At 42.3% G+C, this 16,879-nt stretch overlaps 1 protein-coding gene across 1 annotated transcript in view; it reads right to left on the minus strand.

Moving 5' to 3' along the window:
- SAV1 (salvador family WW domain containing protein 1) overlaps positions 1-16,879 on the minus strand; it is a 30,405-nt gene that overhangs the window by 4,606 nt on the left and 8,920 nt on the right. Inside the window, exons 3-4 of the mRNA XM_006023109.3 lie at positions 11,215-11,485; positions 9,817-9,960 (exon numbers count right to left, since the gene is read on the minus strand). Coding sequence (XP_006023171.2) covers positions 9,817-9,960; positions 11,215-11,485 — 415 coding nt within the window. The remainder of the gene's footprint in view (positions 1-9,816; positions 9,961-11,214; positions 11,486-16,879) is intronic.

Genomic DNA, 16,879 nt, shown 5'->3' on the forward strand with positions numbered 1-16,879 from the left:
CACATTCCCACATAATGAAGCACATGATGCAAAAGGAAGGCTGCCCAAAACTACCCTTCAAAACCAGCCCTTATTACTGCAGGGGTGGGCAATTATTTGGGCCTGAGGGTCACATAGTGAGTTTTGTGAGCTGTTGTGGGCTGGGTCAGCAACACCCCCACCCCCAACAGCTCCCCAAAACTCCCTAAATGGCTCTGCAGTCAGCTGGGTGGCTGAGATGGAGCCACAGGTGGGTGGGGAGTGGGCAGGCAGGTGGGGGCAGGCAGGTGTGCCCATCCAGGAGTGGGCAGGCAGGTGGGGCTAGCTCTGGGATCAGGATCTAAGGCAGTGACAGTGTGGGGCCAGGGCCCAGCCGAGATCTGCTCTCTGCAATGGGCGCTGGTTCTGCAGGCGGTGGTGTGCAGGAAGTGGATCATGGCTCTGCCTTGGGCCCCAGCCTTGTACTGTCACTGCCTTGAAATCCTGGGGTCTCCATGGAGACCAACTGGGAACCATGCAAGCAGGGCGTGCGGGCAGGCAGACCAGATGGGGCTGCAGGCGGGCAGGGAGCTGCACCTGGGAGCGGGACGGGTGGGCAGGGCCAGGATCTTGAGGTGACAGCAGGGGCCTGGGGCCCGGCCCACAGCCATGATCTACTCCCCGCACATCCCGGCCTGCAGAACCCAGGGAGCAGTGATCCTGGTGCCACCTACCTGTCCTGCTGCTAACACTGCTTCCCGCCTGCCCACACCCGCACCCTAACCACCTGTCTGTGTGCCCTACCCATGGAGCTCCAGCCTCCGGCAGTGCCTGTGCGGTGGACGGGCCAGGGTGCCCAGGCAGCACAGCTGGATCTGGTGGTGGCGGCAGCTAGAAAGAACCACCGCTGTCAGGGCTGCTGGAAAGCAAGTCTGGCCGCTGCACTGCCTCAGTCCCGCTGCGCGCCTGGGGGTGGTGGGACCGGCCAAAAGCACCATGGCTTGGGCTGTCCCCTGCACCTGGGCTAGGCAGGACCGAGGGACCTTCTGTGGGCTGGACAAAATCCCTTGGCAGGCCAGATCCAGGCCCTGGGCTGTATTTTGCCCATCCCTCTATTACTGTCTGCTTGTTATAATGGCTATAATGGTCACAGAATGGAGCAAATGAACAAGGAAACATGGCAGCTTGAATTACCCAGTGAGACCTTCTGGATTTTGCAGAATGACCTCACTTCACTGCCTAACCTAACCTGTTCTCCGTAGTTAAAACCTGTTGCATCAACCGCCACAGTTCCCTGCTTAGCGGCTCTCGCTGTGAAATCTTTCCCTGAATGGTCAGTCCTCATGTCTCTTCCTCCAAGGCAATACTCCATATTCTAGCATCTTCTGACATAAAGCAACTTCTTTCTTTTGTTTCCATCACTACCCTGAGATGGCAAAAAACCATAACCGACCAGTGACAAGGTACTGGGAAGCTGAAATGCTGCCCCTGTGAATAAAGAAGCATGCAAAACTAGAGAAAAGAAAGGGAAAAAATTGTTGATCTCAGATGATGTAGGGGACTCCAAATGGGGAAGTTTCATATGTGAAAGCAAAGAAGAGATGATGTCACCATGAGGTCCTTGACGTAGGAACCAGACGTTAATCAAAAACAAGTTGCACTGTGGGAACAAATACACAGCAACTACAGCCAGGTGCAATAAAAAACCCCCAGAGGCCTGCAATTAGACAGCCTTCATTAAACGACAGATTAGTTACCTAGCAAAACGAAGGGCAAAGCACAGTAAGATGAAAACTCTGAGGCAAGGTAGAAAGGCAATATCAATCAAGGTACTAGAAAAAACATATGGGGAGTCATTTTCAATGAAGCTATGAATAAACACCCAAAGTTAGCTGTTTAGCATATTTTTATATCATTTCTCTATCATTTACATTTTTCTAAACTACAGATACCCCAGCTTTCTTTTCCTATAAAGCATTATGTTGCTAAATACACACAGATGCAGCAAGTCAGCCATAACGTTTTCCTCTGCCAGTAACAATTCTAATTTCTTGTTTAAACTCAATGGCTTATTTTTTCTTCTGTTTTAGAATATGTAAATACCTAACTTTCCTTGATTTCAGACTTCTAATGTATTCCAAACTGCCAAAATTAGCAACCTACAGAACAATACAAGCAAACCTATCAAAGCCTCAGGTATTTCACTAACAGATCTGAGTGCACTGGAAATCTTGTGAATTGTTGCATTTCATGTACATACTGCCAAACAAGTCTTATGACTGATCAAGACACTGCCATTTCTTTTGCAAGTAATTTTCCATGATGAGAACTGGCACAGTTTAGACTTTAAAGAGAACCAGATAGCTGATCAAATAGAGTCCAATTTTATTTCTATTGTTTTACATGCAAAAAAAGAGAAAAGGTTCATTTATATATTAGTTAGTAACTCACACTTATCTAAAATAAACTCCATGCATGCTGAATTAGGTCACCTGGTATTTCATACCCTTGCTGATTATATCACACACCATGGCGTGGCCACCATGACATTTTTCATGTTTACTTCTTCATTTTTTAGTTTCTTGTTATACACACACGACTCTCTGGAAGAACAATGAGGCTGTGATTCAAGTGTTCAGAAGTTTGGAAAAGCCACAGCTAAGGTTGCGAAACTGTAATTCATTCCCTTTATGCATATTCAGAGTAGCCTTCAAGTACAGTCATATGCCATATCCTCTCCTTCAGCTCTCCCTAACTTCAGAAACAGGTTAAGCCAGCAATTCTCAACCAGGGTGCTGAAGCACCCTGGGGTGCCTTGAGATCTGTGCAAGGGTGCTATACCATGTTAGCACTGCAAACATGATTCACAAGGTAAACCCAGATATTTCAAATAGCTTTCAGAGCTCTTGTGGTCTTTCTCAGTTCTTTGCCACAGAGTTGCTCTATTGTTTTTCTGCAGTCAAAAACAAGTGAAAACTGAACTGGCATTTTCTGAGGGGGGGCCCCTGAATTTAACAAAAGGTGCCTTAGGACTACACAACGTTGAAAGCCACTGGATAAGCTGGGGAGAGAGGTGCGCAGTCCTCTCTACAGTGTTTCAGCTCCTGTCAAATGATCAGGAACCACCACCAGGCAGGCATGTTTTCCAAATGTACTGATTTCTCTTTCTGGTTGGTGCCCCTGGAAGTGGGATGATTTTTGGAGACTAGGAGCCAGCAGTCGACTTGAGGAAAAATATGGTAGTGATGCAGGCCTAGCTCAGACTAAAGAGGGTGCTGTTCACAGATGCCTGTCCCATAATGCACTGCTGGTTTCTGCAGCCATGTATGTGGCAGAAAGCCATAAGCCATCTGTGGAAGGGAGTCATCAGAAGCTGACTTTTTGGAACCAACACAAAGACCCGTGACAGATTTTCCAGTTCTACTACAGGCAAAACAGGTAGTCCAGGAGGCAACAGGAAAAGGGCAGGGTGCAGGACCGACCCTCACAAGCAGCCCTTTCAATTTGCCATGACAACCAGGTTTTCTTACCCCAGCTGTTCCCAGAAGAACCTTCTCGGTCCTGGTGCTCAGCACTCTGACCTGACTGGTGCCGAGACCCCTGGATCCCCACCCAGCCGTTCTAATTTCCATGGATCTGAAACCAAAACTGCAATTTTAAGAAAACTCGCCACTTTCCCCATTGAGATGGTTCAACTGGTTCATATTTGGCTGCAGCTTATTCTCATGTCAGCTGTGGGGTCTGTGCCCTGTGGGCAGTACTCCCTTGGGCAGTAGGGCCTACAGCAGGTCCTAGTCCACTATTTTTCCCATGCTTGTTCCTTCTCCATCTTCCATAGCCAGCTATAGCATGCCCACCCAGCCATACTGCCAGACTGCTTGTGCCACATAACCTCTCCTCTGCTAAATCCTTCCAGTGTGGCCTAATCTAGTTCTCCTTCCCCACTGCTTTTCAGGTTCTCACTCTCCCTCTCTCCCCCACTTACTTACCTTGCAATGGCAGGGAGCATCCTGCTCAGCCCTGATCTGGAGCATGCTCAGCAGGCACATTCGGGCTGTTCAGCTGCCAATCTGTAGCACATCTCCACTGAGCATGCTGCAATCTTTCCAGAGGGGTTGACGGATTCAAATTCGGGTGCTTTTTTCAGGGATGAGACTCTACCTGTTTCTATGACACATCAGCAGTCTCTGCACAACTGAATTCAACCCCCTGTTTCAAAGTGAGGAAGCATCCCAGCTTCTCAACAAAAAGGCTGTTTGAAGAACATGGGAGATATCCATGTCATTAAAAAATATTGTACATGCCTGCCTGCTGTGGTGTTGATCTGTTAAGTGGCCATTCCAGCAGGGGTTTTTACATGCCCCAAAAAGTAGTACAGGCAGTCCTCAACTTACAAACGTTTTGAGTTACGACGTTTCACACTACGACATCTATAAATTGACACCCTGTTTCAACTTTACAACACCAGTTTCAGTACAGGGTACACAGAAGTACAGGAAATGAGAGAGACAAACCTGAACCCTACCTAGTAAAGGGACTTTCTGAATACAATGAAGCCTTCCAAAGCTTAGGAGAAAATACAAAGCTTCAGGTAAGATCTACATGTGTGAGTCTCTTAACCCCTTTTCTCTCTCTCTGTGCTTTATTCCCAGAGATAATTTGTTTTGAGTTACTGTATTTCTGTATTGATCACGAACTCCGAAGGGACGTGTCCTGCAGGTTCTAAACTGAGCTGGACAAACGCCAGGGGAACAGCTGTCAAAGAGGGATGCTGCAGGCTGGAGAGGTAGATCCTGTAGAGACATTTAGTTTATCTTGGGAGAACTGCTGCTTTCCCAGAAGAAACCACAAGCATACATATGTTCAGGCTTTTTCTCCTACTCTGGATTTGGGAAAATGGCAAGGTTTTACCTTGCAAGGAATAAAGGCATTTGGTCTGCCCTTGAAAGGGTGCACTCAAGAGACCGCGGTCAAGGATATCGCCAACATGATAAAATTGTAAAGCTTTTTGTCTTCTTCCAAACTTTGTGGGAAAAGGGTATTGTTTTTCCTATGGTCTCATCCCCAGAATTTTGTTTGATCTGCCTCATTTTCCTGTAGCAGCTCAGGGCTGAACTGTTTTGGTAAACATCTTTATGCATTTATATTCTGTTACTGGATTAACCTTGGTGCAACAGCCATCTAAATTATACTTCTCATTTTTTATTCTCTCTCAAATGTTAATGTGTTCCTGCTTGCTATAGGTGCCACTGATGCAAAGAAAACACCTGATAATGAGCTTGATCTGACTAAACTACACAAAAAATTCGTTCATACGTAGAACAATGCGCAAGCCAGGACACCAGGACAAAGAAAGGATAATAACTGTAAACTGATCGGTACTATTATAAATAAAAACATTAATAATTTCATCATTAAAAAGGCACACATCTGGAAAGGCTCCATTAACATCAGAAAGTGGACATGGGAGTACAGACAGCTCCCAAACATTCCAGCTCAGAAACTTCTTTTAATTTTATTCTATGCTGGTAATACTGCACTGCCAAATCAACGATCTTCCCAAGAATTCACTAATACCCTTCTTCTCAGTGACAACTGTTGATGGAAGGCATCGGTTATCAGAAAGCTGTGTCCTGTCAAGAGTTCTTTGAACTGAACACAGCTATTTTATAACAGGCACCTGGGGTGTTTATACATATGCTCGGGGAGGCGGCGGGGGAGTGTCCGGAGCATCACGTGCATCAGCGTCCCCATGCTGAAAAGTGGTGATGGCGATGCTTTAACTAAAGCTTGTTCAATGAGCTTTAGTTAAAGCGCCCCTGCTGCCATTTTTCAGTGCGGGAGTGCTGATGCACGTGATACTGGAGTGCGGTAATTACCACGCTCCAGCAGACTCAATTGAGTCTAATCCGATGCACCATAATTGCACCAAAGAGGTGGGGGGATCATTCAGTTGTAATCAATGCTGGAGCAGCTTCAATGTGCATGTATAGGCACCCCTGATTCCTGCTTTATCTGGTTTCCAGTAACTTGCAGCTTTTCTTTTCTTTTTTTAAATGATTGATAAAGCAGGATCATAGACAGCTTCAACTGTGCATCTTCCTACCTGTGGCTGCCATTACCAGCAAAAGAAACCAGCAAAATCAGGACAGCATTTTGTATTTTGGTAACAGGACTTGACTTCAGCTGCTGCCAACATGAGTGGGATAGAGGAAGAGGGCTGTTAAGCAGAGATAAAGCCACCAACAGGAGTTGGTTTACTCCAGTTTACTCCACATACACTCAGCTTGCCTTATCAACCAACTGCGTGAAGCAACCAACCAAACAATGCTTTTTATGTCGGCTTCTTAAGTTCTGGATAAAAAGTGCTTGTCAGCATCTGGCAACCCTTCAAACGCTTCCAGCAGCAGTCCGAACAATAATTATTTATCACTGCCAGTTTCACAGCATATACACTTTCTGATGTAGTGTAACTACTGAACTGATCTCAGTGGATGGCCAATCCAAATGTGGCACAAGGTATTTTGCTCACCGATTTCAGGCTTTTTGATTCCTGTAACCACCGGTCATGGTGCAATTTAATACCCTGGCATATTTTAATGATCTTAATAAACAGGCTACAAATATAGGGAAAGATAGTAAAAAAAAAAAAAATGTTATTCTAATGGTCATTTGGATCAGCTGCTTCAAAACACACTTCCTGTCTGTTTGGTCTACTCTGTTCGATCTCAAAGGTGGTATACTCTGTCCGACCTCCGATTATTTCATACCCTGAAGTGTCCCTCAAGTAGTACCTACCAGATATATCAAACACAGTAACAGATTTCTGGCTGTTAGCATGCGACAGGAGGAAATTCCAGATGACGGCACTGGCGTACTAAAATTACCATTATTCTTCATCTTCTGGCAATACTTCATTTACATGAAAGCAGCGAACCTTCCCTTTCAAAGGGTACCCTGCCTTTTAATATGAGGGGGTGGGGGTGGAGGTGGGGGGGAAACAGGACAAAAAAAGGGATATCTAACTTTGACTGTTAAACATCACACACTATCAATTTAGACAAGCAATACTCTGGGTTGCACAAGGAAAGTGTTAATGCCAATCATCTCCCATCAGGATTCAAATCAATTTGATTTAAATCAAATCCACCCTACTCAGCTTCCAATCCAGGCCCCCAATTAATAATATGTTAATAATATTCAAGTACCATAAGCAAAGTAGGACAAGCTTCAGTTGCAGAGGGTGAGGTACACCTATCCAAAACCCAAAGCCTAGTCTGGACACTCGCCGTCGTGGGATGGAAACCTAGGTTTGCATCCTTGCTCCACACAAGGCAGAGATTGAACTTGTACCTGTTGGTCATTTACTGCTGCAGAGCTCTACAACAGATGAACGTTGTTTAAATTTGCCCTTAATCTCCAGAATGGGAGGCAACAAAGATCTTGACAATTCACCAAGACCAACCATCCAGGACCATGAGCAAACTGCTACCTTTCATCCTCAGTTCTTCTGGCCTAAGGCCTGGGGGGGGGAATAGGCAGTTACCTTCTTCCAGTGGATGTTATGAGGATTACAAGTGATTATGGTGTGCTGTTTCGTGTGCAAAGGCCTATTAATAAAATTACTACCGGAACTCACCTCACACAAACTCAATCGGTGAGAGACGGCTGTGTTTACATAGGAACTCTTTATTCCTTTGGAAATATGCAAAGCATTTTAATTCTGTGGACTAGCTCATTTTGTGCTAATTTTATCTTAGCCTGCAGGACTTACTGAAACTGCTTGTTCCAGAAATGCAAGGAAAAGAATCCATCTGCCACACAATGAAACAGTTCAAAAATGCACTGTTTGGATACTCAAAATCTAAATAAAGAAATGCAGTTATGGCCAGCAGCTGTTTATAGGAAATGAGCCCTCTCATAGGTTACAGGAACTTGTCCCTGGTGCATAAGAATATTGTTGGAATTTAGGCCAATTTAAATCTTCATGAGTTGCTGGTAGGCTCAGTAGCCACAAGCAGCAATAAAATCCATTCAAATTATGATTACTAGAGCCTTTAAAAATACCTTAAAGCTGGATGCCACCGAAAATCCTACCAAACCTGTAAATTTTCACAGATCTGTTTGTTGCTACAATTCAATTTTTCACTCTTATAAGTTTATTTTATACTGGAAAATGTCATTAAAATGACGACATGCACATTCACAAACTGTTTTTCTTTTTATTGCTCACTTGTGACTGGGGCCTGAAACGTATACTTTGTTGTGCTAAAGTCACAAAATGTGTTCTCAGAAACATGTTCTTACTCCTAATTCCTACCAGAGAATTATTCCTTTTAGGGGTATAATTATACACATTTTAAAATTTTGTTTAGTTAGCAGTAATTAAACTTTTTGGACAAGAGTGAAGGTTTTAACTGTAAGTCCAAAATTCTTAATTTTATTCTAAATTTGTATAGATTGATTCCAAAAAGAACAAGTTTTAATTATTAACTTTTAAAAATCAACATTCTAGAAAAATGTTATGTGATTATGTCTTGGATCAAGACATATTAAAACTAAACCTGACACTACTCACTCTTCAGCTTTTTTTCCTGACAAGTTTGTGTGAACAGTAAGGGATCACTGCAGTGATTATATAGCCTTCCTGAAATGCACTGTTTGCCAACACTTTTCTCCAAAGAAAGATTTTCACTTAAAAACTCCAAGATACAGGTCAAACCAGTGTTCTTATATGCTGTTTATTTATTTTACACATTATTATGATTAAAGGATTAAGACTCCCCAACTTTCTGTAGACTATGGAAAGTGAAAAGTCACACACTTGTGTGGGGGGGGGTGATGGTTTTGAACACCCCATTGTACTTAGTCTTAGGGTTTTAATGCCATTTGACAGCTCCTTATGGAGAATGGAGGAAAACTGTCAGACTCCTCCCCTAAAGAAGAAAATATGCACAAATTCCTATGACTTTTCAAACAGATAAAAACCCAAATTCAAAACAGAGTGCTGTTCTATTTGGTGGAAACAGAAATGAACTGGATTCTCTACCACAGCAACTGGCCCTCTCCCAAAGGTAGGCGCTCTATAGTTCATGGATTCTGACTTGATTTGTGAGTCAAACACTCAGTGAGTCAAACGCTCAGTGACCTTGAGAATATAGCTGTGTGGCTTCCCTTTGGGTTGCAAGTCAGAGGCTGGAGATGGAAGAAAGAATCCTCACCTCAGGATCCAGAGGACCCAAGAGCCTCAAATATTTGTGATCCACAAAGGGTAGCTGTATTACTACCTTGATGCTTCATGATTGTACTTAATACACATGACTCCAGAAAACTAAATTGGGCCTGATGCTTGCATCCATGCTCGTTTGTCAGACTAGATCTCCCTTTCATGCCTCTCTGAGTCTTTTTCCTCTACCTAAGAAAGAAAATTTCTTGAGATGGGGTTAACTACCAGTCTAGCATGACAGCCAAAGATGAGCAGAGGTCAGATCTAGGATGCACACTTACCAGGCCTAGCAGTGCTGCCCCGAAAACCCATTGTGTGGCTCTCAGCAAACTGGCTCCTGGGTCAGAAGCAACACAGCTGCATCTGCACAGCATTGAGGGCAGGCTCATTAGAGCTTGCCGAACTAAGACACCATGCTAATAAACTGGTCTCCACAACTTTTGCCTGTGGTAACTTATGAGCTGCCCAATCAAAAGGACTGACTGTAATTTCCTATATTTCATTTTGCTGCTGAGAGCATGCCTAAGAAATGAGCCAAATCATTTTACAATATGCAAAAAAGCTGCTTTGCTTTCCAAATTTCTTGTTTTTCAAGATACAGGCATTTTCTGAGAAATGAAAAAAATGCTTACTTTACAGGAGCCCTGGCATAGACCTGTAGCCAGTCTGGAATCTCTGCAGTGTGGTATGGATTTGCAGGCACTAGGAGGGGCTGGGTTTTTTCAGCTTGCTGTGGCTGATAGGTCACTGGAGGAGGTTGATCATATCGGGGAACACTATATGAAGAATAATATAGATATAAACAACAGATTTCTATTAAACTAGGAACCTCAAAAAGCAGTAATTTAGGCATATTAGAAGCATGAATTCTGAACAAAGTGTCAATCAAAAATGTTGATTAATCCAGTCATTTATGGACTGGACTAATCAATGGGAGTCGTACATACAGACTGATGGTACTGTTGCATAGTGGGGTTAATTCCAGCCTTCTTTAGCTGGGAGGAGAGAGACCCTTCTATAGTGGTTTTTAATAACTGCATTACTACTCACAAATGTAACTATTGCTACAAATCTATCATCATATTGTAAAAATTCATCTTGCAATACTTCACCTACTGCAGTTGTTATTGAAATGAGATCTCACAGTCTAAATAAAAACAAAAATGATTTTAAAAAGTAAAAATATAGCATACTAACCAACTGCCTGTCAAGAATGATGGGGGAAGGGGGCTGGCATGGAGTGCTGCCACGCAATGCTCCATGCTGCTGCTGTTCTGTCTTTTCTCACTTTGCCTCTGTTGTAGGGGGGAGTGAAGCCACCACTGCCACACCGGCCTTACCCCACCCTCCCCCTCACTGCTTCATGCTCATTTTTAATTTTTTTTTAGAACAAATACATTCTTTTAACATTTGGTACAAGCTCTTCCAACAAAAATGTCTTTTTTTTTTTTTAAAGCTGTTCCACATTGCAACTTTCCTTCTCAGATAAAGAAACAGTAGGAAAGATAGTGCACACCCACTAATGGGCATATTGGAGAATACTAACAAAAAGATCACAAAATATAAAATTTTGGTTCGATAAAATTTGGACTATGATCTTGGAGAAGAACTAATCTGTGTGTATGGCAACAAAAGGGCCCCTTCAGAAACAACACGTTATTGATGTAGAAAGTCACTTGGAAGGTAATACTTAACAGTGGTCTCTTCCTGTAAATCGCCTTCTGTCTCTGAAGTTTCTTGTTACTGAACGCTGATAGCAAAGGAGGATGCTTGGTTTGCTGGCAACAATATTCTACGCTCTGAATTTATACTAAAATAAACCCAACTCAGGAAACAAAGCCTCAAGGTTATCTCCCTTTATAACTGAAAGTCAGGAACCAGTAAATGAGTAAGACTTCCACTGTGACAATAAAACATCTCTGATACATTACTACGGAGACAAATGCCAGATTTATCTAAAAAGAAATCAAGCCGATTAGGACTTGATAACATTAAAAAGTCACCAACAAAATCTAATGTTGGTATCATACCTGGGAGCACATGGATGTTTGTACTGAGCTCGTTTATTGATGTGATCCACGTAATAGACTCCAAATTCTGCTGACTCAACTCTCTCCCATCCCGGAGGCAGTCCCTCACGCTCAAGTGGATGACTCCAATGCGTTGTATTAGTGTTATGATCTATGTAGTATTTCCGTCCTCTAATAGTCCAGTCCACTGACCAGCCAGGGGGAAGAGGTAAATCTTCAGAACTGTGATTTGTTAAATTTCCTAAAGATGTAGCAGGAATCCTCCCAATACCTGAAAGAAAAGGAAGAAGTTCAAATGCCAGCAATTAACATGCTTTCAAAATAATGTAAAAATACTTTCCCAGGGAAAGCAATAAAAGATAACTTTCTGGATGAATCATGACTCAAAAATCGCTGCAGTAGATTTATAACCTACATGTTTACAGACTGTTTTTCACTAATAGATTAGAAAGTGGAAGAATTCCAGTGAAATGCTAATTACTGAGTAATTAAACTGCCTGCCCTAACTGGTCAGTGACAAATGGAGCTGTAACCTCTCTGTAAATTAGGTCTTGCATCTTCATCCCCTGCCAAAAACATTGGGTTTTTGCATTTATGAATGTCTGCCACTAGGAGCTCTCCATTTTACTCATAATGGATGACTGAATATTGGAGCAGTTTATCAAAGCTTCCTAGCTCTGCATTTTGCATCTATTGGAAAAAGAAACCATGTTTGGATGCTGGTGCCTGGGTGACCTGCTTTCACTAGACTTGGAATTCACTTTTTCCATCAGAAATCCATGTAGCAATAAACAATGAAGCTACCTCCAGCAGATATAAAGAACATAGCTGAAAATGTGACATTTTTGGTTGGGTCACTGTGTGTTTTACAAGTCACCACCTTTCATTCCCTAGTGGCTTGCAACGCTGAAAAAGCATATGCTCGATTTCAACTCTTACATATACCTTTAAAATATAGATTTTTTTTCCTATTAGTGTTATTTTTGTATTTTTAGTTGGATACCATTTTGGGGGGTTTTTTTGGGCATACAACACAAATAAAACAGACAATTTTGGGGGAGGAAAGGCAGATTGTAGGAAATGGTTTTTCCAGTCACGGCAAGAGTGGCAGCATGACGCAGTTCTTTACTATCGTTATTCATGTAAGTTCCTTTTAAATAAAGTGACGGTACACCACAACGAGCTTCATCAGCATACTACCTGCAGCTTGCTGCTTTGGGCACGAGCTACAAAAATTAGGCTGTGACAGGGTTAACACAGGACTCCACCCCTCCAGCTTATTGAGCTAGACATAAAAGGCAGCCACCTTTGCAGCTGCACATGCACAACAGCTCTGGGTTTGTATCTTTTCCAGTGAAGAAACCAACCTCCCTGTTAAGACTTGACCCCAATTTGGGGGTGGGGGGGGAAGAGGAGGAGGAAGGTGCATGCTGTTTGCAAGAGAATATGATATTTCTCTGGATGTTAGGAAATCCAGATTTGTTACTTTTAAAATGTACACAATAAATACATGCCGCTGGATACTAGCATTTCCCAACTAGCTGGTAACTGTCATACTTATAGTAGAGAAGCAAGGGGTTTTTTTGATGGTATTTTTTACTGGACCAACTGTATAGTTGGGAGAAATGTTAGACAAGCTTCTGGGCACAAAAGTGACACTTTTTACCCAAAAGCTTGTCTAACATCTCTCCTAACTATACAGTTGGTCCAATAAAAGATATCATAAAAAACCTCACTTCTTGCATATTTCCTGACCATCACAGCTACAGCAACAGCACCAATATTAGATTTTCCAGTGAACTGCATTGAAGAAGTTAGCTTTTCCCCCTCTCTCATAAGTTAAACAGCCAATTCCAACACAGCACCAGTGTTTCCACAGATTAGAGTGAATATTGCTGCAGCTTTGGATCTTCAGAAATTACATATCTAATTATGTGTCCATACTATGTACCATATACATACAAATGCACTTGGGGGGAAGGGGTGGGCAGGCAGCTAGGGAAAAGGTACAGTCCTCTTCTTCCAAAGAATAGCACTAAAAGGAACTTTCTTGTATGCCAGCTAACACGAACGAAAATGCTGAAGCCAGAAGAATGTCAACATTGCTCTTCTGCTTCTCCATTAATTATAGCAAACACAGTTAGGTTGCACTCAAGAATGATTCTGCTTGGACTACACAGACCTTATGACAATTTGTTCATAGAACTGCATGGAACTGGAAAGATAATCTTTTCTATTACCTGAGCCATTTACACATAGAGCAACACAGGTCCTAGAGTACAGGTCCTAGAGTAACAACTCAAGTGATTTTCAGTCTAAAATATTAGCTATGAGCAATAAGGTACTGGGAGAAGGTTGTAGTGTTGTTGTAGCCTTGATGATCCAGAGAACATATGAGGCAAGGTTTTTTTGTGATATCTTTTATTGAACTAACTGCTAGGTACATGGATAAAAGGCCTCAACGCTTTTCTTTGAGCACTGACCTTGGAAATATTTCCACTCTCCAATAAGATATTTCTAGACATATTACACCTTGGTTTACTACCCTGAATTACACTATTTTTACTGTCCACTACCTTTACAAAAGGAAAGTGAAAAGTTATATCTCAAGTACTGATCCCAAGGAGAGACCTGGCAGCCTGGAATCTGATTTCTTATCCAGGCATGGAGAAGGAGCAACAGCAAAGAGACTTCCTGATCCCTTTCCATTATCAAGGTTAGAGACCCCCTACATGCCATTATGTCAAACAGTTCCTGTTTTCATTTTCAAGAGGAAATACAAAAGGCCAAACCACTTGAAAAGATACTGGACTTCAGATAAATAAAGCCAGTATTTTCGCCAGCTAATGGGACTGTTATGTTTGAGATTACTGGGATGTGTAAACAAAAATTGCTTATAATATCAGCATCAGCAGGGGATTTAAATACGTGCACATTTTGCTCTGAGAAAGAACCTTAGGCCAAGTACAAACATTGGCCTCCCTTTCAGTTTACATCTAAAATGAACACATGTCTAAATCTTATTTTATTCCCCCCCACTTCAATTCCTGGGTAATTTAAGCAACCAGTATGCGTGTATATGTATGTGTATATACACACACACACTCCATAAAATAGAGATTACCGTTTTCAAAAACTGGATTTACAATGTTTTAGATAGAATTAAAGGTGATCCTAGAAGTTGCTTAGGTACAGCAGGGGTCCACAGTAGGCAGGCAAGAATCAAAAGAAGGAAAAATATTTTTTTGCCAAATATGAAGTCTGTAGGCTTGAAAGCATGCCCCATCAGAAAAGCAAGACCTTTGTTTTATAAAAATAAATTCTAGCTACTATATTTTCATAAGATATCAGACCTTAAACTATCCCTAGCCCCCTCGATTCTTCAAAACTGTTTTGCAACCATTCTTCAACTTAATATAGCAAGCAACAGATCAATGTAATAGTTAATACCTGGGTAAAAAAAGTGACACAGATGAAGCAATCAATGGTTTTTTTGAACACAGGCTAGAAATTGACGTTGCTGAATGAAGGGGATCAGGTGTGCCACAATGCGTCATGGGTGATCTACTTCACTGGGTGAAACACGTTGCGCCCTGTCCTGTCCTCGATGGTGCAGGACAAGGGGCAATGTGATTTCCCTGCTTTCCCAGCTCAGCCACTCCAGTCCAGCCCCATGGTCACAGGGAGGGCTCTAGATGAGTGGGGCAAATGGGGCTTCTGCCTGCTCAGCCACACTTGCTCCTGTGATTTCAGGGAACAGTCTGGCTGAGGAGGGAAAGCAGGGCTTTCCTGTTTATGGAGAGACACCCTGAGATCTCTCATGGTACCTCTCTGTAAGGGGGAAAGTGGGCAGGTGTTCCAGGGACCCTCAAGCCACCAAAGCCCCTGCTTGGGCTGGCTAGAAAGTACAAGCAGCTCAGGCTGCCTGTACTCTCCCACCACATAGCCGATAGACGACCACCACAATAAAGCGGCTGTCTATTACTACCCATTGGCGTGCATGCCACTGATTTTCCTTTGATGTGGTGTGACAAAGGGTAGCAGCACCTAGCTGCTAACAATTTGTTACGGTAGCACAAATGAGACATCAGGTGATGTCTGTTTCTACCCTGTGTCCAAATCTGTACAGAAACCTATTCTTGCTATGAAGTAAAAGGCTATACTTTTTATTTTTCCTGAAAGCATAAAACACATGTATTTTCTTGGCAGGGGAATAATAGAAATTATAAGAATTCAGGTGATTTTCATAGAGTATAGTTACTGATGACCTTTAAGTTGTTTTGGCATTTAACTTGATAATCAACTTACTATAAATTCTATAATTGCAGCTGTAGAAAAATCAAAAATAGATTATATGCACTGCTTTTTGCTTGTAACAGCCTTGCAGAAGAAACAATCAGCAGGTGCTTCCTTGAAGTGAGACTATATAAATATATATCAAGAATCTTCCCTGCTCTAACTTAGAACAATATACTTTGAGATTTAAAAAAAAAAGGCTAGAAACATAGAAGTATCAGCTGCAAAAGCTGGCATTAAATTTATCTAATCTTTTTCAAACTGTTGGTGGAAGAGGTATAACAAAGGAGAAGGCATAATAAGAAAGAGGCACAACAAAGGAAAAGAGTGAATTAAAATGGATGACGTTTCACTAAATTACTAGACCACTTGAAATATATACCGGGAACAGCAAGCAGTGCTGTGTAATACCACCGGACAGGAGCACGCCTGACAGTTTACAAACATGAAAGGGTTCCAAGCCTAGAGACACTTTCCATCTTAATAGGTACTATTTCTAAAACTGCTGTACCCAAGGCCTGCAAATGGGGATTACTGCCCCACTGACATAGGCATCACATACACCATAAAGAAAATCCATGCTTCAGTTTGATTCAGACAGATAAGTTGAGGAACAAGCTAAAAGTTTAAGTTCCTACAGAAGTGCAGCTGCAAAGATCTCATACAACATGGAATCTGGTGCTCTTGTCAAAGGGTGGCACATTCCTGACCCTCACAATTGCTGAAATGGAGCAACAGAACTCCTCCACATGCCATGGTTTCTTTTGTTTGTATGCTTTTAAACATGCCCTGCCTTCAACTTCTCAGTTCTCATGGTACTTTCCTAGGTTACAGCCTGACCACTCTATTACTTGCACAACATGCCTTATTGTTTCTCATTCCGACCCAGAATTGCTTTGCCTAAATGGTTAACATTGTTTTAGTCCTGTTCAAAGGCTAAGCACTGTTTACTCTGTTTAAAAGTTGGGTTCTCTCACAAGGACCTTGTGACAACACTACCAAGGCTCAGGAGCAGTAGACAAAAAGGGGCCTCCAGAGCCACTGAAGCAATGACCAGCAAACGCAGATGACTAAGTAGAAGAATCCCTCCCATTCACCAAAGCCATAACCTTGTTTATAGGACTGCAATCCCATTTTAGCCTACATCACTGGAAACCATCTATTCTCATTTGCCATTTCGAATTCTCTCATTTCTACACATTTTGGTTTTACTCTTGTGTTCAGAAAGCTCAGTACTGCTTTATTATACAGAGCTCGACTTTCTCTTCCTTTTTTTTTTAACCACATTGTCCTTAGCTTAAATGTCTGAATTAACTGGCAACTAATTTCAAAATGTTTACATGCTGCTGCAATGAAGAAAATTCCTGCT

The sequence above is a fragment of the Alligator sinensis genome, unplaced genomic scaffold, assembly GCF_000455745.1.
Source record: "Alligator sinensis unplaced genomic scaffold, ASM45574v1 scaffold50_1, whole genome shotgun sequence".
NCBI lineage: Eukaryota > Metazoa > Chordata > Crocodylia > Alligatoridae > Alligator > Alligator sinensis.